This window comes from Salmo salar, chromosome 10, assembly GCF_965601325.2.
Source record: "Salmo salar chromosome 10, fSalSal1, whole genome shotgun sequence".
In the NCBI taxonomy this organism is placed as follows: Eukaryota; Metazoa; Chordata; class Actinopteri; order Salmoniformes; family Salmonidae; genus Salmo; species Salmo salar.
The window spans coordinates 12,611,643-12,635,200 of NC_138300.1; the positions used below are offsets into that span (position 1 = coordinate 12,611,643).

At 41.8% G+C, this 23,558-nt stretch overlaps 1 protein-coding gene across 11 annotated transcripts in view; it reads left to right on the forward strand.

The window, feature by feature from the left end:
• The first annotated feature begins 595 nt into the window (after positions 1–595).
• Positions 596–23,558, forward strand: part of LOC106613511 (dynamin-like GTPase OPA1, mitochondrial) — a 60,360-nt gene continuing 37,397 nt past the window's right edge. Inside the window, exons 1-19 of one of the 11 annotated variants that reach the window (XM_014215848.3) lie at positions 596–821; positions 1,531–1,858; positions 5,057–5,153; positions 5,679–5,795; positions 7,616–7,663; positions 9,821–9,909; positions 11,779–11,991; positions 15,264–15,317; positions 15,948–16,058; positions 16,254–16,340; positions 19,038–19,151; positions 19,633–19,713; positions 19,859–19,933; positions 20,025–20,096; positions 20,290–20,389; positions 20,586–20,716; positions 21,025–21,097; positions 21,282–21,354; positions 21,520–21,635. In XM_014215848.3, coding sequence (XP_014071323.2) covers positions 793–821; positions 1,531–1,858; positions 5,057–5,153; positions 5,679–5,795; positions 7,616–7,663; positions 9,821–9,909; positions 11,779–11,991; positions 15,264–15,317; positions 15,948–16,058; positions 16,254–16,340; positions 19,038–19,151; positions 19,633–19,713; positions 19,859–19,933; positions 20,025–20,096; positions 20,290–20,389; positions 20,586–20,716; positions 21,025–21,097; positions 21,282–21,354; positions 21,520–21,635 — 2,008 coding nt within the window. In that variant the 5' untranslated portion in view covers positions 596–792. The remainder of the gene's footprint in view (positions 822–1,530; positions 1,859–5,056; positions 5,154–5,678; positions 5,796–7,615; positions 7,664–9,820; positions 9,910–11,778; positions 11,992–15,263; positions 15,318–15,947; positions 16,059–16,253; positions 16,341–19,037; positions 19,152–19,632; positions 19,714–19,858; positions 19,934–20,024; positions 20,097–20,289; positions 20,390–20,585; positions 20,717–21,024; positions 21,098–21,281; positions 21,355–21,519; positions 21,636–23,558) is intronic. The other 10 variants (XM_014215850.3, XM_014215849.3, XM_014215853.3 and 7 more) reach the window with 10 other exon arrangements.

Here is a 23,558-nt window from a genome sequence, read left to right on the forward strand (position 1 = left end):
TAAATGTTTAACAATTTAGATTTTTATGAAATTCACTGAGGAGGATGGTCCTCCTCTTCCTCCTCTGTGTAGCCTCCACTGGTTTGTGTGTATGGTGCATATTAGGTAGGTAGAATTCGGGTGTTTAATGTGTGCACTCAGAAATGCAGTATATTCTGATGATAAAGAATCACAGAATGTATTTATAGTCTGAAACTTTGACCTTATTTAGGGTTCAACAGATCATTGTAAAAATTGGAGGATTCAGAGAGCGAAGCAACAACCCATCATAATCGTACAACATTGAGGAGTCATGAAGTTGATATTGTGTATTATTAGACCATCCACACCCGAGAGTATGAGTAGTACTGGATTTGTGCTACTTCCTCAGCAATTTTGGGAGGTCCACAGCTTCCACAGAAGAACAATTAAGACACAATGGTGTTTTTAGTCAGATTACAGTGTGGAAATTCTTACTATAAATGTTTGAAATAATAATTTATCCAATTGATTTACATGTTGACAAATTAGAGAAAATGTAATATCATATGAGATGTGATTGAGTATGTATGACTGAGATACTGTATAGGAACCTAAACCACCATAGCCTGTGTTTTGGCAGTGCTCATTTGGAGGTTGGACTCATTGGCAGGAAGTAGACCTGTCATTCCGATTTCTTGCCGTGTCCTTGTTAGCTAGCTAGCAATAACCAATGTGTACCATCTGGAAAGATGATTTAAATAGTGCCTAAGCGCGACTTTATAATAAATGTGCACTCACCCCTTGTTGGTAACTTAATAGCAATAGCTAGCTATGTTACGAGTTGGAAGAGCAGTGGCCTGGTAAGTGGGGTAGTAATATTTCCAAAAGCTCAACCTTTAGCGCCAGCTGGCTAGCTAGGCTATATCGGGCTAGTTAACAATGCTGACCACAATACCAGCTAGACAAGTTAAACAATTATACATAGCTCAACAGCAATAGTTGACGGCAATGATGTACAACTTCTAATTAAATGACTGTCTAACTTAGCTAGATAACGTTAGTTGGCTAGAGCCGGTAGCGGCTGATTACGAAAAGGTTGTTATTCCTCTGTTGATGGTCAGGAAGCTGGTTAACTGGCCATTAGGTAGTTACGTTGTGAAACAAATGGCAATCACTAACACGCGGCCTGCTCGTAAATAGTTTTCCAGCTAGCTAACGTTGGATGGGGTGTGTGCTGGCCATCTGCAAAACAAAAGCAAAGGCTGACATTCTGGTAGCCAGTTAACGTTAGCCAGTTAACGCAGTCAACTAAATTAGCAAGCTACTGTAGTATTTTTAGGTAACCAACGTTACTGTAGTGTATTTAACCAGGCAGGTGTTCAGCTAGCTATCATCATTTTTTTCGCTTTCTTTCAATCAACACTGTCATGCCATTGTCCATCATCATGTTGTAATGTACAGTTATAATTCATCTTTCAACTAATCACACCAAACTGATGTCTGCAAAAGGTACAGTGTTGAATTTACTTGTGGGTCTTAATCCCTGACTCGTTTTCTCTGTCCTGTCAGCATGGCCTGCAAGAACATGGTCTCCAACAACATGGGGGTGAGGTTCAGGATGCCCTTGCAGAAGCTGCACCCGCTGTCCCGTGCCGTCCACCACCGGTACAACGCCAGTGCCAACCCCCAGCGGCCCCCGCACTGTTCGGCAGCCCGCCACTTCACCTCCATGTCCCGGCTGCCCATGCGGCCTCCCAAGCCTCCCCCAGGCGGCCATGGCGGCTGGCGCTACCAGCAGCACCGCAACTTCTGGATGCTGCGCCTAGCCTCTAGGCTGCTCAAGCTCCGGTACATCGTGCTGGGCTCGGCAGTGGGAGGCGGATACACCGCCAAAAAGGTACCGCACATTTGAGGTGGAGGAGAGAGAGTTGAATGTTAAGGGCCAGTATCCTAGACACAGAATTTCCATTGAAAGTGCTTTGTAGTCCAGGACTAGGCTTAATCTGTGCCTGGGTTTCTGTCCCATAATTTTGATAGACAAGCTGTTTAAAATCTAGATACTGGTTGTCACTCTGACACTAATTGGCTTTACCTGCTTGGTAAGAGCATTGAGAATAACACACACATAGATAGTGGTTTATTACCATTCACACTGGGCATAGGATCAAGTGATATTGAATTTGAATGCTGCTTTTGTAATCTTAATGTATGAGTCCACCTACTGTTCTTAACATCCAGTGAAACCGAGGTTAATTGTTTTACAGTTAACTGCTGCTCTGCTAGGGCATATGTTTATTCAGGTCACGTGACGTGCTAGGCTGCCAGCACAATGAGATGCCCTTACGAGCGTGTTCTCTCAAACCCATTTCACTATATGCACCAGATTAACATATGATTCTGTTGAAGTTTAGCTTGTGTAGGCTAGATGTCCAGACTCCCGTCACGCCTCTATTTTTAACCCAGACTCTTTCAAGATAGAAGAAAACATAGTCCCTTCAAGATATAAGGGACCTTTTTTTAAAGACTTAACCCTTTCATGTCACTTAGAATGGGAAATATGCCCTATTAAATACCATGGCATTGTTGAATACTCGTTCCTGCTTGGCTTGAAGGGCGTTCTAGAGCGTGCGTTATGTAAGGGATAGTCTACCAATGCATAGAGCCCCAAGTTGATTAATAATCAACAGAGCTCAGAGTTGATTGTTCCTTTTTACATTTACTTTTTTTTAAAAACATTTTTAGTCATTTAGCAGACGCTCTTATCCAGAGCGACTTACAGTAGTGAATGCATACATTTCATACATATCATACATTTTTTTCTCCGTACTGGTCCCCCGTGGGAATCGAACCCACAACCCTGGCGTTGCAAACACCATGCTCTACCAACTGAGCCACACTGGACCACCTTTTATACCATGGTTATAATTGAACACACTTGCTGCTAGAAATGTGTTAATTTGCTGGCAGAAATGTGTTCAACAGCCAGTGAAAAAGCAGCTCAATCATAACATGAAAGAAGGAACTATAGCCATTGAATTCTACTGTGCTGATATACCGTGCGTTATAGGGAAATAATGCGCACTCTAGAATGCCCTTCAAGCCAATCAGAAACGAGTATTCCATTGTATAATTCCCTATAATACACAGTATAATTCCCTATAATGCACAGTATAATTCAATAGCTCATAGTTCATTCTTACATGTTCTATGTTTGAGCTGCTTTAAAAGCAAAAGCTGATTTAAAAAAAAAAAAAAAAAATATATATATATATATATATATATATAAAAAATAATTTAATTTTTTAATATTTCTTTACAATTTTTTTTATTTTTGCAAACATTATTGACATTGTTGAATTAGATTTTCATAATAGCAATATAGGACTAATGGTTTGGTTAGCTAAGCTAGCAAGTCTATTTGTTTGGTTACCAAGGCAACTACTGTAGCTATCTAGTAAGGGTGCGCTGATCTCATGGTCATCCTATCGGTTTAGTCGTATCGGTTTAATCACATTTGATACTTGTAATTGCATTTACTTGTGATCAGAAAACCCGGAAGTGGGCTTTAAAATGCCGGTAAAAACATCAACTGTACAAAAAGTATGCGTTACTGCATCGTCATTCAGAGCACATCTCCGAGCGCATCGTTATGTTCCTTCACTCATTTACACGCATTGTTCAAAGTTAAACGGTCCCGACAGATGAAAATGTACACGATTTACTTACTTAGTCCTATTCAATTATCAACAAAATAGGATAATCGCCTAATGCATGGCTGGCTACTACTGTCTGCATTTGTTCCAGACACAGGTTTAGATGAAGGTAGTCTAATTCGTTTGTCCCCTATATTGTTTCACTTTCAAGAGGAGCAAATCTTTTTTCTCCCGACACTTAAGCCACAACATTTGTACAAATCAAAATAAACTATCTACATTTGAAATTTTATTTTCTAAACGTGCCTGGGCAAGAATAAATAATAATAGCAAGCAAGCATGGCTTGTATCACGTGGTCAGCAATTGAATAAAGTCGACAGAAAAGAACTAGATTGAGCAACAGTGACTAGCTACAGGTTCTGATTCATACATGAAGGGGAGACTTGTGCCCTGGGGGAGGGGGCAGAGATGCCTGCCTGGGGGAAATGAGAGCATCTTGTTCTAATCCCATCATTGCGGCAGGCTCAACAGATACCCCGCCCGTTTCTTTATAGAAAGAACTGGCCAATAGCACTTCATACTGTTTCAGTGAAAGAGAGATGGGTGCTGGCACCTGAAAATAACTTTATTTCGATCACGGATAATTACAAAAAATACTTGCGTCATAATCGTATTCAGAAAATTCTCCATATCAGTTATGATACTTGTTTTGTCCGAGTACTCTGCACAGCCCTACTATCTAGTAAACTTGCTGGCTACTTCAGTGAATGTTGAACACGTTTCTAGGTGCAAATGTGTTGAATTTAGGACTGACACAATTACTCTATAACCGTGTCACCGATAGTTATGGATGAAAATAAAATAACATCAACTAATTATACCTTTTTTGTGGAACGAATAGATACTTGAAGACGGGACGGCCGGGCATTCGTGCAGTTGAGTCCGTTTCTGCCGTAATGTGAACTCTTAACAACGTGATAACTTCCTGCTTTGCTCCTATGCGTCAACTTGCAATGGCCGCCAGTCCACCCATTATGGCACCATTGGCTTGAATGGGGACGCCCGTTCCATTCATTCTATTTCTATATCTGCACATCCATTTATTTATTTGCTGCTGTTCTAACAGTTATTACAGTGACCGTCTTTTGGTTGGCCAGTTACCATCATCCACAATTCCATGTCCGTCACAGCCATAGTTAATTTATAGTCGCGGGATGATCAACTCGAGGCTCTATGCGTTCTCTGGAAAATAATGCATCTCCGTGGAAGGTTAGTGCCACTCCGCTAGAACACATAGCCCTTACTTATTGTCTCCTAACCCATTCCTTGAAATGTTGTTCTTGTTAGTCTTTAATGGAGGTATTTTTTATGTCCCATTATCACATCTAGAATTGTAAATTGACCATATGATTGAAATGCCACTTATGTTCTGTTCTTCCAGACCTATGAGGAGTGGAAGGATATGCTGCCTGATATGAGTGCATACAATTGGGTAATACCTGATTTTGTCTGGGAGCTGAGTGATCAAATTGACCTAGGTAGGTGTGTCCCCTGTATGCCATAAAATGCCTCATTAGACGTCTGTGAACTTGAAACTGTTAAACACCTTGTCATGTTGGTTTATTCCCAGTCAGTGCAGTGTCTGTGGTTGTTCAGATGTGAATTGTAAAAAGGTTAAATCAACATTCAGACTGAGCCATTGCTATCTTTCTCTTAAAGCTGGAATCCTTATTGGTGAAACTGCCACATCCGTTTTGCGATATTCCAACAACGGAGTTGCTGCAAACAACGAACACTGTTTTTTCACCCCCCCCGCTGACATCATTGCAAGCGCGATAGAACAGCAGCATATGTACTGCAATTTTTCTATGTGCAACGCTCCCCAGCTCTGCTTTGTTAACAAAACAATGGCCATGGGGCGGACAGTGGCGCTGTTTCCCCTACTGCGGATTCCGTCTTTAAGGCTGCTCATTTAGTTTGGTTCATTTAAGTCTGATGCAAGGAGCACAACATTTGTTCAAATGGTAAACTCCACTAACCATATGTCACTTTTCTACACACAGATAAACTAACCAAAATTCTGCCTGAGTTAGAGGAGATTGCCAAGCTCCTTCCCGAGTTACCTGACTTTGATAAGATAGGAGAGAACTTCACCTTCCTCAAGAGCATTCTATCCACCGGTGAGTACACAGTCTTGTCAGATCAAAAAGAAAAGATGGGCATACTGAAGCATAAAATGGCAATGTTGGACAAACCAGTTAATCAACTATTTTTGCCCAGGATTCGATTTTTTTTTTTAATAGATCTTAGATAATGTGGCAGAAGTGCGAAACGTTTTGAGCTTTATGAATCCAGAATAGCTATAGCACCTGCTCCAAGTGGTAGAAAGTCGCACTCCACGTCATTGCTAATCTGAATTTGAAGTGGGCTTTGTCAATCCTTGTCTAATCACACCTGCATTACCTACTGTAGCAATCTACTTTCCAGCAAACAAAGAGTTAAATGTTTTATTTTCGCGAATTTACAGTGCCAGTTCCAATCACTTTTCACTTTCCCGCCTCCTACATGGGCTTTTGCATCATTGATGTTCTTGTGAAGTGTATCTAACACCATAATTGGACTGCTTTGTGTTGAAATAGTGCAGCTCAGTATGCTGCTTGCTGGAAGTCCAGAGGAAGTGAGGAGAGAGGCCACACTCTCTAGGGTGTATTCACTAGGAAGCAAATAGGCTGAAATGGGGAGGGACTTACCTGAATTTGTTCAATAAGAAACTATTGTCTTCGTTGCTAAATGTTTTCCCTTGCCGAACATTTTGCTGCGGCGTGCACTAATGAATACACCTCGAGAGCTATGGAGCAATTTCCACCCGTCTCTATGATTGACATTTTTCAAATCATACTATAATTAAGTATGTACTGACGGAAGCTGTTTTCATAGGCTAAGTCACAAATTTAGGAATTTACAATACGAGAATGGACAGGAACCTTCTTATGCTGGGCTAAAGCTTAGCCATTTTGGTCAGGGAGTTGGGCATCCATGATTTTCCAGTGCTGTGATAAGATATTGTAAAGTCATTTATTTTTTATGTGTCCACACTGTATATTTGTTACCTAGCAAGCCAGACAGTTTTTAATTTTTTTTTTTTTTAGAGGAATGATTCCATAAATGTTTAAAATGACCAGCCAACAGTTCATTCAAACAATGCAGTCAATCCACAGCCATACACTGGCTGAAATCAGTTGACGTTACGACTTAGACAAGTTGTAAATGCAACGAATACTGCTATTGTTTTCCAAGAAAACAAAAATGGAGACATTTATGGTCCGTTTACATATATTTGAGAAGCTATTTATACATCAAATTTGTATGAAACCCATATAGATTGCGTGTATAATTATATGACAATATTTTGGGTAGACAATTGTTTTACACAATTTCTGATATCACACGCCTTTTATTGTCCTGTCAAAAGAGGGATTTGGCCTCTACTGCCATTCATTCCAATTATTAGACTAGTTTGGATTTCTCCCTGACTAATATGGCTGCCATTTTCACCCCATTCTGGAACTTTGATGGTTTATGACATTGCCCCTCTAGCAATTGAATAGGATCTCTATGGGCTAAGTGTAATTTCCAAAGTAACTGACTATAATTTGGGTCAATATTAGTCATTTGACAATGTTACTATTGTATGCATGTGATGAGCATAAGTGAACGGTACCAATCCATTGATTTCACACAGTCAAATTAGGCCAATCGATTAGTTATCCTTTATAATGAGTAGTATCACAGTTATGTGCCCAGATTGCACAAGTAGTCAATGGTATCGCCTCTGGACTTGCACGATGCAGCCACAACAACAAGCTCACATTCTGGCAGCAGGGCCTTGCCACATGTGCCCAGCAGTGACCCTGCTCTGACCCCTTTTTGCTTCAGTCTTTTGATTTTTTTTTTGTGTTCTTCCTCCCCCCACCCCCCTCCCCCTCCGCATTCTTCACAGGTGTGAGTGTGGGTAGTGAAGGAGCTTCTGGTCTGCGTCTGTTGTTAGGTGTGTACACCCCACACTCAGCCCCTCCACTCTCTTCCCTGGCGCTGTTTGAATACCCAACGTTGGTGTGTGTGCAGCAGCACCCTTGCAGGCGTGGTTAACGGTGGTTTGGAGCCAAAGACGATGTCAAGTGTTCCTGGATTGGCACCTCCTAACTCATTACGATTGGCTTTCCAGACTACCAACTGATTTATTTGTCCAATAGAGCATCACAGTGGAGGTGTCATAATACCCATAAAACCTAGCAGTTAAACTATACATTTTTTCCATTGGGGATTTTAGAACACTTAAAATAAGCGCTGTGTTTCGTGTAGGCTTACCCTGGTGGTATGTTTTGATAACCATGTAAATCTCTCTCGGACAAGGTGACTTTTATTCATATATTCTGCTCTATTTATTCTCATATTTGAAAATGCTAATTAGCTATTTGAAACTTGCACAAGACAGTTCACAGAATTGTCAATTTAAGTAAATTTATCCCAATTTATTCATTACTACATTTAGCTAACATTAGATAGTTAATTCAGAGATTCCAACCTTTGCCTCGATTCGACAAGCTCGTCCAGATCACGATGGTTTTTGTAGTTCTTTATGATAGCCACGTTAGAAGCTAATAAGCATTTCATTTTTTTTGCGGGAAAATACAAGTGAATATATTAAAAGTCACCTGGTCCTAGAGAGACTTACACGGTTATCAAAACGTCACGCCAGGGTAAGCCTACACGAAACACAGCCATTATTTGAAGCGTTTCTAAAATCACCAATGGGGGAAAAATGAACGGTGGAAAAACGATTGGAACCATTTCCCTGTTTGACTGCTAGGTTTTATGGGTATTTTGACTCATGCTGTGGTACCCTATGCTGCTGTTTGAGACACCAATGACAAATTATTAATGGAAGGATTTGTCTTTTGGGTGGCCGTAGTACCAGAGTGTGCTTTGATTGACACACAGGCTTTAATTGATGCAGAGGATTTATCCTTACGTCATATTGATATCAAAAGGGTGCAGAGAAGGACAATTTGTGTACTGTCTCATTGTGTAATTGAATTCCTCTATAAAAACACAATTCCTCAGAAAACTGAATTGGACATACTTGGAATGAATTTAATTGGACATGATAATTACGATCTTTATCCTTCTGGTCTACAGTGCTCTTAACAACAGATACAGTGTGTTTGTTTTGCATAATCTCCTCTTCTCCCTTGTCATGTAGTTTAGTCTGACTGGCTTTTGTCTGTCCTGCTTGTGTGTTTCTGTGTTTTGACTTTCAAGTTCCTCCTCTCTCCCTGGCTTCCCTGGGCTCCCCCGCCCTGTACTTACATTATGGGATCCCTTATCCTTGGCTGAGAGGGCTCTCCTTGTCTGCTGGTAGCTGATGCTTCTCAAATGTTTGGAAGAAACGCAGTGTCTTTGATGGATGCCAACACCTCGAACCACATCCCTCCCTCTTCTTTGACTTGCTAAAACAATAGGTGTATTCCTTTCGTGTCCCAAGTGGTTCCCTATGTAGTGCACTACTTTTGACATGGGGCCCATAGGGCTCTTTTCAAAAGCAGGGCACTATATAGGGAATAGGGTTCCATTTGGGACGCAGTCCTGTACGGTATGTGCCAGGCTTGTTGTTGACGGGGCTTTCATTGGCTGGACGAGAGATTGTTGTTCCATGACACTCGAGGGCAGTTTTTAAGCAATAAGGCCCGTGGGGGTTTGGTATATGGCCTATACACCACGACTAACGGCTGTTCTAAAGTACGACACAACACGGAGTGCCTGGATACAGGTGCATTGGCAATATACCACAAACACCCGAGGTTCCTTATTGCTATTATAAACTGGTTACCAAAGTAATTAGAGCAGGACAAATAAATGTTTTGTCATACCGGTGGTATACAGTCTTGTATACCACGGCTTTCAGCCAATTAGCAATTTCTATTGTGAGCAATATTTTCCAAACATTTGAGATTATGTCACGTGGGACCGGGTGCTGCTTCTGATCTGGGGCATAGATAAAGGCCTCTCTAATGTTGGGCATGCCAATACTTTTGACTCATTATTACTTATTGCTAATAAACTATTAAAGATAATGTATTATCATGTGTGGGTAACTTTATGTTTGTCAAGTGTTATAAGTGACTGTTTTGTTGTTGTCTCCTAGCAGAAGCCCCTGGGGACACTCCAGTGAAAGCAGCCACAGAGGCCCCGGTCACCGCCACACCGGAGGCCAGCGACAAACAGTTCAAGAAGGCAAGTCTGCTCTGCACCGCCCTACTAGCGCAGCCTCGCTCCCTGTGACATATAGCTGTGTCTCATTGTAGAAAGAAACTGCTGCTTGTTGCTGCTTGTTGAGTTCACAGTTTGGGGCAATTCCATTTCAGCTCCAGGCAATTTGGGAAATGAAGTGAGATTCAGTTCTTGAGTTGAAAACTACTAGAGGTAAAGGGCAGTATTCAGGTTATTAACTGGATTTCTGTTTATTTTTACTGGGCTGAGTATGGTATTGACCCCCATTCTGGCTGCCTGTTTATGGATAAGTTGTTTTTCATATTGTATGTTGTTGACCATTGAAAATAGCAGAGATTTGTACTCTGTACAACTGAGGTTCGTTTCCCAGCTTTTATTTTGTCACATGTACAAAATGATATTTTTTTCCTGCTAGGGAATGCAGGTATGTTTTATTTTTTTTGCCATTTGTGACATGGAGGTGATCATTCAGTCCTCAATCTTACAGAGTAATTACATCATGGCTAGAAAATCATATAGGCTATACGCACTTGCTGATATTTGCCCTTGCTCCCCCCCCCATGCTCCTCAATATGTGTTGTTGTTTTTCCATTTTTCTCATGCTGCGTTCAGGAGATGATACTCTTTAGCTTCTGAACAGCACTTTAGTATCTTCCTCTGTTCCATTCCCGTTGTCTTCACATACTGCCCATTTTGTATTGTTCCTCTGCTCCCAAGGGGCTCTTCCGCTGTTGTCCTCAAGTTCAATGGAATAGTCCTGCTTTTAATGTTTTCACACTGTTCAACCCTAGTGACTTTCATATGTTAAAAAGAGTGAACTATTGTAGAACAATAGGCTGAAGATTAGACAATCTATGGCGTCCATATACCTCTACCCTGCTTTTAAACGAAAGCAGTGGTCCCAACGTGATTTAAAAAAAAAAAGAAAAATACATTATCATAGACCAACTTGGGGACCGTTGGGCTGAAGCTTAGCTCATCTCCCACTGGCCTGCAGCAAGCTTTCTGCTCCATCCTTGACAGATCACTCATTGCTAGCTAGGGTGGCAAAATTTCCCAGGTTTTCCAGAAGTCCTGGTTAGAGGATTCACTGATTTTCCTGCTTATTCCCTCCTGATTCCAGCAATATTCCAAATGGGATTTCTGGAAAACCTGTGACATTTGCAACCCTATTCCCAGTGCAGCTTGCTTCGCTAATCATCAGGCTGATTTTAGCAGAAAATACAATTTTCAATATAAATTACATGTGTTGAATATCAGGCACACTTTAAATAGTTTATCCACTTTCAATAATGTATCCAGTACATCTACACATTGGCTTTTTTTCTTCAAGACCTCAATCCATAATTTCTTGAGTGTTCATTTGTCATATTTACATTGCCAAGTAGAGCATAATCATTCTTTAAGTTGCAGGGTGTCAGTTGTGTTTTAGTATGACTATAAAAGCCATAGTGATGCAAGACTGCTAAGAAACCATTACTCTACAGAATCCTTCCCCGTGTGCCACTGGCTGAGAGACACTGGTTGCGGTATCAGTTGCTTCGTCCGCTTTCAGATCTCCAGACTGGCAAAGTCTGTTCTGGAGACTCTTTGACAGAGAAAGATTGACTTTGTTGGGTACCGATGATGGTGGCAAGATCTAGGAGTTAGACGTTGATTCAGTTTACCCCCAAGCTTTGACAGAATGGTGACCATCGATGCTGATGGGCATAGGCTAGGCATAGATCGACATTGGGTTGTCTATCTGTAGGTCAGCCCTGGCCCCAGCTCCAGCTTAGTTGGTTGGTCAGTGGGTTGCTGGACTGACGGGTACAGTAGGTTGTGTTGACAGCTGTGTTGCTCCTGCCTCTCTCTCACTGTGACGTCCCTCAGGGTCTGCTCGGCGAGCTCATTCTCATTCAACAGCAGATCCAGCAGGCCGAGGAGGAGGTCCGGCGGGCCGCCGCATCCAAAAACGCACGGCCAAGCCCAGAGCCCGCCCCCAGCCCACCCCCACGCCCGCCGCCGCCCCCGCGCCTGATACCCGAGCCAATGCCAACCACCACCCCGAACCCCAGTCCCAGCCCCCCTCAGCAGAAACGCAAGGTGAAGGTCCTACCCCCCCGCCTCCCACCACCCAGCCCTCATCTGTTGAAGCCCCCTTCAGAACGTAAACAGTAGAACTGCCCACAAACCCACCAGCCCTCCTCAGGATGGACAAACCCCCTGCCGTTTAAATTCACACTAATGGAGATTTGCTGAGTCATTTTATATGGAATGCTGTTTATGAGATTGGTGGATGAAATTCCTGTGGTCCTATACCATTTGGATTTGTCTCATTTAGCAACCCTAGAGCTCCTTCCTAGCTCACTATCCTATGTGAAGTGGACAAGAAGGCACTGTGGTGCACTTTATTGAATCTCTAGTCATTGATTTAAACCGCAGTCTTTTTATAGCTTAGGCTATATGCTACTAGCAACAAATTGTACTGTGCAGTGTTACTTTCTGATCGCTGAATACAATGCAATGATAATTAGAAAATATTTAATTAACAGCATCTTTTGTATCACTTTGCAAATTTCTGGTCAGTTTTGAATTCATTCTGGTCTAGCTGCTTTTGTCTTAGTAAGTTAGTTTGCTTATGCTATTTAGCCTACATACAGTGCCTTGCAAAAGTATTCACCCCCTTGGCGTTTTTGCTATTTTGTTTAATTACAATCTGTAATTTAAATGGTTTTTATTTGGGTTTCATGTAATGGACCTACACAAAATAGTCCAAATTGGTAAAGTGAAATGAAAAAAATAGTTTCCAATTTTTTTTTTTTATAAATGTAAAACGGAAAAGTGGTGCGTGATGTCTTCACCCCCCGTTGCTATGAAGCCCCTAAATAAGATCTGGTGCAACCAATTACCTTCAGAAGTCACATAGTTAGTTAAATAAAGTCCACCTGTGTGCAATCTAAGTATCACATGATCTCAGTATAGATACGCCTGTTCTGAAAGGCTCCAGAGTCTGCAACACCACTAAGCAAGGGGCACCATGAAGACCAAGAAGCACTCCAAACAGGTCAGGGAGAAAGTTGTGGAGAAGTACAGATAAGGGTTGGGTTATAAAAAAAATATCAAACTTTGAACATCCCACGGAGCACCATTAAATCCATTATTAAAAAATGGAAAGAATATGGCACCCCAACAAACCTGCCAAGAGAGGGCCGCCCACCAAAACTGACGGACCAGGCAAGGAGGAGATTAATCAGAGGGGCATCAAAGATACCAAAGATGACCCTGAAAGACCTGCAAAGCTCCACAGCGGAGATTGGAGTATTTGTCCATAGGACCAGTTTAAGCCGTACACTCCACAGAGCTGGGCTTTAAGGAAGAGTGGCTAGAAAAAAAAGCCATTGCTTAAAGAAAAAAATAAGCAAACATGTTTGGTGTTTGCAAAGAGGCATGTGGGAGACACCCCAAACATATGGAAGAAGGTACTTTGGTCAGATGAGACTTAAAATGTAGCTTCAAGGAAAATGCTATCAAGGAAAATGCTGTCTGGTGCAAACCCAACATCTCTCATCACCCCCAAAACACCATCCCACAGTGAAGCATGTTGGTGGCATCATGCTGTGTGGATGTTTTTCATCGGCAGGGACTGGGAAACTGGTCAGAATTGAAGGAATGATGGATGGCGCTAAATACGGGGAAATTCTTGAGGGAAACCTGTTTCAGTCTTCCAAAGATTTGAGACTGGGACGGAGGTTCACCTTCCAGCAGGACAATGACCCTTAGCATACTGCTAAAGCAACACTCAAGTGGTTTAAGGGGAAACGTTTAAATGTCTTGGAATGGCCTCGTCAAAGCCCAGACCTCAATACAATTGAGAATCTATGGTATGACTTAAAGATTGCTGTACGCCAGCGGAACCCATCCAACTTGAAGGAGCTGGAGCAGTTTTGCCCTGAAGAATGGGCAAAGATCCCAGTGGCTAGATGTGCCAAGCTTATAGAGACATACCCCAAGAGACGTGCAACTGTAATTGCTGCAAAAGGTGGCTCTACAAAGTATTGACTTTGGGGGGGTGAATAGTTATGCACGCTAACATTTTCTGTTTTTTTGTCCTATTTCTTGTTTGTTTCAAAATAATAAATAGTTTACATCTTCAAAGTGATAGGCATGTTGTGTAAATCAAAATATACAAACCCCCTAAAAATCTATTTTAATTCCAGGTTGTAAGGCAACAAAATAGGAAAAATGCCTAGGGGGCTGAATACTTTCACCAGGCACTGTATGCTGCATTACAGTAACATACATCTCGCTTTATTCAACCTACCCAAACATACTACCCTGTCATCCCCCGCAAACTTCCCATTAGTGTGAGCGAGACATTGGAAAACATCATCCATCCACATGGTGTCCCTCAGGGCAGTGTGCTGTGACTGCTATGATGTGCCACTGGTGGGATGGCATGTCTGATGCCTGGAAATCTCAATCACCTGTCCACCAGTTCAGTACCGCAGTAGCTTAGTCTCCCTATCTCATGCGAACCGCTGGACTACGGCCAATGGTCCTCCCGTAACACTTCACTAATGTACGGACAACCTACACTGCATGGAGTGGAGGGACACCCCGCTGCATGGTGTGCTGTGGACTTCTGGAATTATCCTAAATGTCAGTTATACAGTGAAATCTGGGTATAGGCCTATATCAGGATGTAGGAATCAGTACTAGATCTTTCTTCTTAGTCCACTATTCAGATTAACTGCTATAGCCTATTATCAAGACATTGCAATTTGCACGTAGTTAGCACAATCACCTTTGCTATAGCCCCTGTCTCTCATCTATCAGTGTGTGTACTGTACGTGTGTGTTTTAATCTGTTGTCCCTTCTTGCTGTCCCTATCCATCCGCTCACTGGTGCTCTGTCTCCTTCTGTCTCTGCTTTGTGATCTCCACCTCTCAAAAATGCATTGCAGGTGTGGAACTCTTAATCTGGGGGGCTGCTGAAGTCATGAAAAATCATGTTTAATCATGCTGTAATAATCTTGATAATGATCTCTTGATTGATGATTGGTATAATTCAGATGTCTTTTCCAGGGACTGATTTGACTTGTGCCTGTGATTCTTGCACGTTGATTTACTGTATTACATTTTAAGACCAAACAAATGACTACAACCTGGACTGGAATCAGTTTTCCCCCTTTTTTTCTATTAACTTGACTTTCCTCCGCTGTGGTGCCCGCTGGTCTGTGTAATGTAACGTGCACGTTAGCTGTCTGTGATGATGCTAGTGGTCTCAGTGGGTTTGGAGTGGCTCACAGAGGGTGATGGGTTAAACGTCCCAGACGTGCGAGAGAGAGGGTTAATAAACTTGCTCTCTGTCTCCAGTCTTCAGACAAGGAGAAGGTGGACCAGCTTCAAGAGGAACTGCTCCGAACTCAGGTACAGCCCAATATGGTCCATGTCCTTCCTTGTTTAATAGACCCCACGTTTTTATTCCACATAATAAAAATCTGGTTTACTGGATGCAAAATAGCTGGGAAGAGATTTCCGATGTAACGATTCCATGGCACATTGTGTGTGAACTGATACACAAAACCACGCTTGATTCAACACTTGAAGTTTTTCAGTTTAAAATCTGAAACTCTTGCCACCAACAGAATGTTATATACACTCTCCAGACAGTTTATTAATACACCAACCTGTTCACGAAAATGGAGTCACGTGGCCGTGGCTTGCTAAACATAGCAGGCAGACAGGCATCAACGCGTTCAGTTACCGTTCAATTTATTGTAAGAATGGGCGAAACGAGTGACCTAAGCGTCTTTGAGCGTCGTGTGATCATCGGTGCCAGGCACGCTGGATCCGGTATCAAATGGATGGGCCAATAAAATAAATACATCCGGTTTACTTTGGTAAATGGACTGAATGGTCCACATCTTTCCTTAAATCGACTCCACTTGTAAGGTACCACATTGACCTTGTAAAGTCAGGTTTACAAAAATCCAGTTTACTTTGATAAATGGACTGAGTATTTGATGTTAAAGCTTGATCTTTCTCTCTTGTGCGTAGATGAAGTACCAGCGCATGCTGGAGAGACTGGAGAAGGAGAACAAGGACCTGAGGAAAGTGGTGCTGCAGAAAGACGAGAAGGGCATCCACCAGAGGAAGATCAAGGTGTGTGTGAGTCACGCACACCACACACACACACACACACACACACACTTACACAGTCATGCACATACGCACAACAGTGTTCTGCATGGTAGTACAAGTTAATCAATGAGTTTGTTTCAAAACATTGTCTCCTGAAGAAATAGACTCATTCTCCCATCAGGCATTGCCCTAAGTATTATTCCATCTGTATTCCTTCTACAGAAGTCTTTGATTGACATGTATTCTGAGGTCCTGGACATCCTCTCAGACTTTGACTCCAACTACAACACCCAGGATCACCTACCCAGGGTAAGGATAAACCAAATGGTCATGGCTGTCAGGAAACACAATCAAATTAGGGAGACATTCTTTTTTATGTACATGTTTCTTTAGTAGATACCATAAATATTGGAGCCATACTTGGCAACAGAAGTAACCATTTTTTTAAAAATTGAAACCGTTTCCTTCGGCTCACAATGTGTATCAGCCAATTAAATTAAATTGATTTATGACAGAACGCTAAATTGGAGCTGGTCCCCTTAGATAAGATGGCACACATTATCCCTAAGCTAACCACACCAGGTGGGTGACCACCTGTTACGCGAGTGCAGCAAGGAGCCAAGGTCAGTTGCTAGCCAGCATTATCTTATAAAAAAAACAATCAATCTAAACATAATCGCTAGTTAACTATACATGGTTGATGATATTACTAGTTTAACTAGCTTGTCCTGCGTTGCAAGTAATCAATGCGGTGCCTGTTAATTTATCATCGAATCACAGCCTACTTCGCAAAACGGGTGATGATTTACAAGCGCATTCCTGAAAAAAGCACTATCGTTGCACCAATGTACCTAACCATGAACATCAATGCCTTTCTTAAAATCAATACACAAGTATATCTTTTTTAACTTGCATATTTAGTTAAAATAAATTCATGTTAGCAGGCAATATTAGCTAGGGAAATTGTGTCACTTCTCTTGCGTTCTGTGCAAGCAGAGTCAGGGTATATGCAGCAGTTTGGGCCACCTGGCTCGTTGCAAACTGTGTGAAGACCATTTCTTCCTAACAAAGACCGTAATTAATTTGCCAGAATTTTACATAATTATGACATATCATTCATTGAAGGTTCTGAAATGTAACAGCAATATTTAGACTTATGGATGCCACCCGTAGGAAACGGTTCTGTATTTCACTGAAAGAATAAACGTTTTGTTTTGGAAATGATAGTTTCCGGATTTGACATTTGATAGAGCAGTTTGACTGAGCGGTGGTAGGCAGCAGCAGGCTCGTAAGCATTCATTCAAACAGCACTTTCCTGCGTTTGTCAGCAGCTCTTCGTAATGCTTGAAGCACAGCATTGTTTATGACTTCAAGCCTATCAACTCCTGAGATTAGGCTGGCAATACTGTAGTGCCTATTAGAACATCCAATAGTCAAAGGTATATGAAATGCAAATGGTATAGAGAGAAATAGTCCAATAATAACTAAAACCTAAAATGTCTTAACTGGGAATATTGAAGACTCATGTTAAAAGGAACCACCAGCTTTCATATGTTCTCATGTTCTGAGCAAGGCACTTAAACGTTAGCTTTTTTTACATGGCACATATTGCACTTTTACTTTCTTCTCCAACACTGTGTTTTTGCATTATTTAAACCAAATTGAACAAGTTTCATTATTTATTTGAGACTAAATTGATTTTTATTTTTGTATTATATTAAGTTAAAATAAGTGTTGAATCAGTATTGTTAGAATTGTCATTATTACATATATATAAATAACAATCTGCCGATTTTTAATCGCTATTGGATTTTTTTGGTCCTCCAATAATCGATATCGGTATCGGCGTTGAAAAATAATAATCGGTCGACCTCTACAAACATTTAAAGGAAGATTCCACCCAAAAACTCACTTTTGCTATTTGTTTCATTAGTCCGTTGTTAAAATAGTCCCAAAATGTTTTACTGTTAGCAAGTTTTCAAGATATGTAACTTTCAAAATACAGAAATCATCCCCTTATGATGCAAACGCAGAAACATATGATGCAAAAATGTATCATACCCAGATGATTTTTATATTTTGAAAGTATTTGATGCCCTGAATTTGCCTGTCTGGTTTGGTGGTTGTGTTTTGTTGCTAGTATACACTCATTCGTTTGAGAAGTACTCTGGTTTCTTAAAATATAACATTCCTAAAGAAAATCTAAAGACTGAATAGTCATTTGATGCATCCTTGACTAGGCTACTAACATTAGACAACATTTTCAAGCTTTCGCATATATGACAAAATCCCACGTTTCCGTTTCGCACACATCCACGTGCGTTTTTGCAAACCAGATAAATGAGGACCGTACAACATTGAAGTATCCTAAAAATAAAAACCAAAGAGCCTTATGGATTTGTCAAATAGAATTCATGTAGGCTACCATTATCACCATCGCTTCTAGGTGGTACACTGCTAAACGGTGAATGAATGAAGGCTATAGCTATGTGCACTTTGTTTAGCTACTGTACACTAATGCCCATCCTCCTCGAGTCAAATAACTCGTATGTGACAAAGTAGATGATGATAAAATGTTGTACGCCTACATTTAGGTGCGCACGTCCGTGTAATATAGCATATGCCCTATGATTATTAGGCAATAGCAGTGCGTTTGTGCACAAGGCTGAACGAGGTAGCTCCTTACTAAATCCATTCTCGATCTTCAAGCTGTTGGATGCAGGCTACGTCCCTTTTTCAACACGCTAACACAATAGATGTGTTTAGGGCGCTTCCCATGAACAAGTGTTTGGAACACCAGCTACGTGAACGATTTGAATTGGCTGATACGCTTTTTTGAGCCGGAGAAACTGTTTCAATTGAAATGGTTGCTTATGTTCGCAAGTATGGCCACGTTATTTCCTCTTGTAAAAGGCGTTGTTATGAAATGCTAAGCCTCTACTATCTGTCACACCCATTTTGTCCAACCCTCCCCTCCTTCCCTCCCTCCATTGTGCTATACTATAGGTGGTGGTGGTGGGAGACCAAAGTGCAGGGAAGACCAGTGTGTTGGAGATGATCGCCCAGGCTAGGATCTTCCCCCGGGGCTCTGGAGAAATGATGACCCGCTCTCCTGTCAAGGTAGAATAACTCATTTACTAGACTACCTTAACCGCCTCAAGATCCCTAACTTCCTATACTGTAGCTTTAAAGATATCAAAGATGTGTAAGATCCAACGTTTACTTGGTGTTTGTTATTTTATCTGGGATTTGGTACATCCATTTTGTAATTGATGTATAGCTGTTGATTTTTGAAGAATGTAACTTTTAAGTGGCGGACTGACTGCTTTGTTGTTTTGAATCCCAGATTGCCCCTTTTAAGGCAACCTGTCCAAACCTTGCCTACTGCTGTGGCAATGCCTTGATGGATATCTTCTTAGGCTCTGTAGGTCTACACGGTTCCATATGGGACGTTCTAGTCCTCAGTTTGATTGGTTGAATGAGGCCTGTGTGGTCTGGATGGATGGGCAGCATTACCAGACTACTGTTGTGGTTTTGGCCTGGGGACTTTGAAAGTGGTCAATTACATTTTGCCGCCTGCTGTTCTCTCCCCCTCCACTAGGTGACGCTAAGCGAGGGTCCGCACCACGTAGCCATGTTCAAGGACAGCAGCCGAGAGTTCGACCTGGGCAAAGAGGAGGACGTAAGTTTTATACAGCATACATATGTGCGGGAGAGATGACTGGATTGTAAACAAATGGGGAAATCTGCTGTCTTTCAATCTTAATTCATTCACTTGTTTTCTGGTTTATTCACTCATTCATTTATTAATTATTTGGTCCCTGAAGCTGGCTGCCCTGAGACATGAGATCGAGCTGAGGATGAGGAAGAGTGTCAAGGAGGGACAGACAGTCAGCCCTGAGGTGAGGACAGAACCTCTATAGCTTTCAGCTTGAAAAATTGTACTTCAGTTTGTGCCTAATGTCTGACTAAATGTTTGTTTCCATATGGCAGACGATCTCTCTGAGTGTCAAAGGACCAGGCATCCAGAGGATGGTACTAGTGGACTTACCAGGAGTCATCAGTGTGAGTGTATACGCGCGCGCGCGCACACACACACACACACACACACACACACACACACACACACAGAGGCGCATACACACACAGAGGCGCATACAGAAACACACTAGCACACACGCTTGTGTACATGAACAGTGACCATACAGTGGTAGGTGCAGTGATTCTAAGGTAATGTGATGCTATGTATTCCTCTCAGACTGTGACAGCGGGCATGGCAGCCGACACCAAGGAGACCATCTTCAGCATCAGCAAGAACTACATGCAGAACCCCAACGCCATCATCCTCTGCATCCAGGGTGAGTCAACACTGGAGTCCCCTTTTCATGATCAAATATGAACAGATCATCCTTGAGCTCCTTTTCTTCCTCCCCTCCTCCGTTCCCTTCTCTCATCTCTCCTCTCTGCTGCCGCCTCCTCCACTCCTCTCCTCTCTGCTGCCTCCTCTATTCCCCTGCTCTTCCCGAACCCTCCATCTCTCTTTTTCGTCCTCAGATGGGTCAGTGGATGCAGAGCGCAGCATCGTCACAGACCTGGTCAGTCAAATGGACCCGCAGGGGAAGAGGACCATATTTGTCCTGACCAAAGTAGACCTGGCAGAGAAGAACCTGGCCAGCCCTAACCGGGTGAGATTCGCAAACACACACACACACGTTCAAAATGTTTGATTTGAAACTTTTTTGTAACTTCCAACTCATTTCTGCTTCACAAGTCTAGGTAGTCCTGAATCAGAGCATGGACGAAATGCATTTGTCAAGTTCAAATGGTCTGAAAACAATTATAATCCTCTTTAGCCAAAAAATTGTGCCCTTTCATTAGTTTTAAAAGCTGGATGGTACACTCAAACAGTCAAGAGGTACAGACTGGATGAAACCCAATGACACTTGATTGCATTCGCACTCGTCTTGGATTTGATGTATTTCTCTCCCTACAGATTCAACAGATTGTTGAAGGAAAACTGTTCCCTATGAAGGCCTTGGGCTATTTTGCTGTGGTGACGGGGAAAGGTAAGATGCATTACAATTAGGGTGGCAAAATTCCAGTAACATGCCACCAAGATTTCAGGGAATTTGGGGAAAGTTACCGGAATTTTGCCAACCACATTACAATAATGTACATTAGTTGAATCTGGCCTGAGTTAGTCAGGTCTTTAATCACTGACATGTGCATCTGTTGTCCCTTCTTCCCAAGGCAGTGCCGGTGAAAGCATCGACTCCATCAAAGACTATGAAGAGGACTTCTTCCAGAACTCTAGACTTCTTAGGTGGGTGTCCTGACTCCCTATTATTGCACATTCGGTTTAGAAAATGAATTGCCGGTAAATTCATTAATTTGGTGAAAGGCCGTGGTTTTCAATTAGAATTCTTTTTTTTAAATCCGGCTGAAATTGAGCATGTTATCCTGACCTGTGTCCCTCTCTCCTTCAAAGAGATGGCATGCTGAAAGCCCACCAGGTGACCACTAAGAACCTCAGTCTGGCCGTGTCCGACTGCTTCTGGAAGATGGTCAGGGAGTCAGTGGAGCAGCAGGCCGACGCCTTCAAAGGTAACCAGACGGGTTAGGATCCCAAAATACACCTCTATTAGGTTGGACACATGAAATTTTTAACAACGCTTTTTTTCGGATAAAAACCAGTTCACTGCATCCGCCGTGGAGCCCAGTTTCATAGTATGACCATATTTCCCAGCTGCTTGCCGTCGTTTTGAAGTAATCACGAAAAAACAGGCCTTATTTTAGGGTATTTTTCACCCTGCCAGCTCCTATTAGTTCTATTGAGCACCGTGGCACCAACTCACCTTCCGAACGTTCTATTCCCAGCTTATTGTTCTACGTCACAATGCCTGCTTTGCTGTGGTTGACAATGGAGATCTGCCCACGTTGTTTATAATTAAAATGTAAACAACAAAAATTTACTCATGGAACTCTGAGGTCATCCCATTTTTTACTATAGGGGAAATATAGGCATGTCTGTCTATCTTGCTAAATATCTCGCAATGTGTATATATAGATTTTTTTCAGGTCGGACGCCATTTTAATCACGAGAATCTCCTCTTTCTAACTATGTAAGTCTGGGCAGCGAGCTCGGTTGTCATGAAATGCAAGCCCCAAAATACGTTTTGCCCTTGTAACGCTGAGCTCCCCTCATTGTTTTGCTATGGAGAGGCATGCCACTCTATTTCACCAAATATCTCACAATGTGTATATTTACATTTTTTTTCAACTCAGGCACCATTTTAATCAGGAGAATCTCCTCTTTGTAGTTATGTAAGTCTGGGCAGTGAGCTCGGTTGTCATCGATCACTAGACCAGAAATAGTCAGAAGTTTTTATTTTTTCCCTACTTCCTCATTACGCAGACATAAGCACTGTTGACACCATCGAGGTGCGGATGTTTACTTTCCACACAAGTTGTTTTTTTCCAGTTTCGTCCGACGAACAGATTGCAGTGGTAAAATAAGGGATACATTTTTTTGTGCCATTTTGTCGAAATTGAATTCTAAGCTTCACTCCAGTCAAAACAGGCTCTGCGAACGTTCGATTCCATTCATTTGCTATGGGCTCGCGCTAGTGTTCCAACTTAGCCAATGTTCTTTTGCCGTTTTTCAGCCTTGGGTGAAATTTGACTCGTTCTATTGTTCCAGCCTACCTCTATATGAGGCTGGGTCGCCAATGGCTTAAATAGCCTCCTTTTCCTTCCTGATAGGCAGTCTAGGCATCTACCTCCTAGCCTACATGTGTCACTCTCATTCCACGGAGGGCTGAATGTCTGCACGTTTTCACTCCTCCCTTGTACTTGATTGATTGAAATAAGGCCAGGTACCACACCCTTATAGGGTATTTTTTTTCTCCTTAGTCATATCACAATCAACTTTTACCAGTTGAATGTACACAGAAATATAGTACTTTTTTGTAATACAATTTTTCAGAAATATTTAATTGACATATGCAAATGAGGCAACATCTCATTATGTGTTTGCATGTTGTGCAAATCCATTTTTCTGAACACTGGAAGAAGTCAGCCTAAATTTTTCAGTTACATTTTTTTTTTTAAGACACTCCAAGACCGGACTTGTACAAAGCAGATTGTGGATAAATATTTTTTTAATCGATCTGGAAAATACAAAATATGTCAAATGCTTTTTTGGTGCATTTTTCCAAAGAACAGTATCTACATTAAAACGTGATTAAACGGTAATTGTGTTTAACATGATTTGTGAATGACTACCTCCTCTCTGTACCCCACACATACAATTATCTGTAAAGTCCCTCAGTTGAGCAGTGAATTTCAAACACAGATTCAACCTCAAAGACCAGAGAGTTTTCCCAATGCCTCGCAAATAAGGGAACCTATTGGTAGATGGGTTAAACAAATATATATTTTTGAATATCCCTTTGAGCATGGTGAAGTTTTTAATTACACTTTGGATGGTGTATCAATACACCCTGTCACTACAAAGATACAGGCATC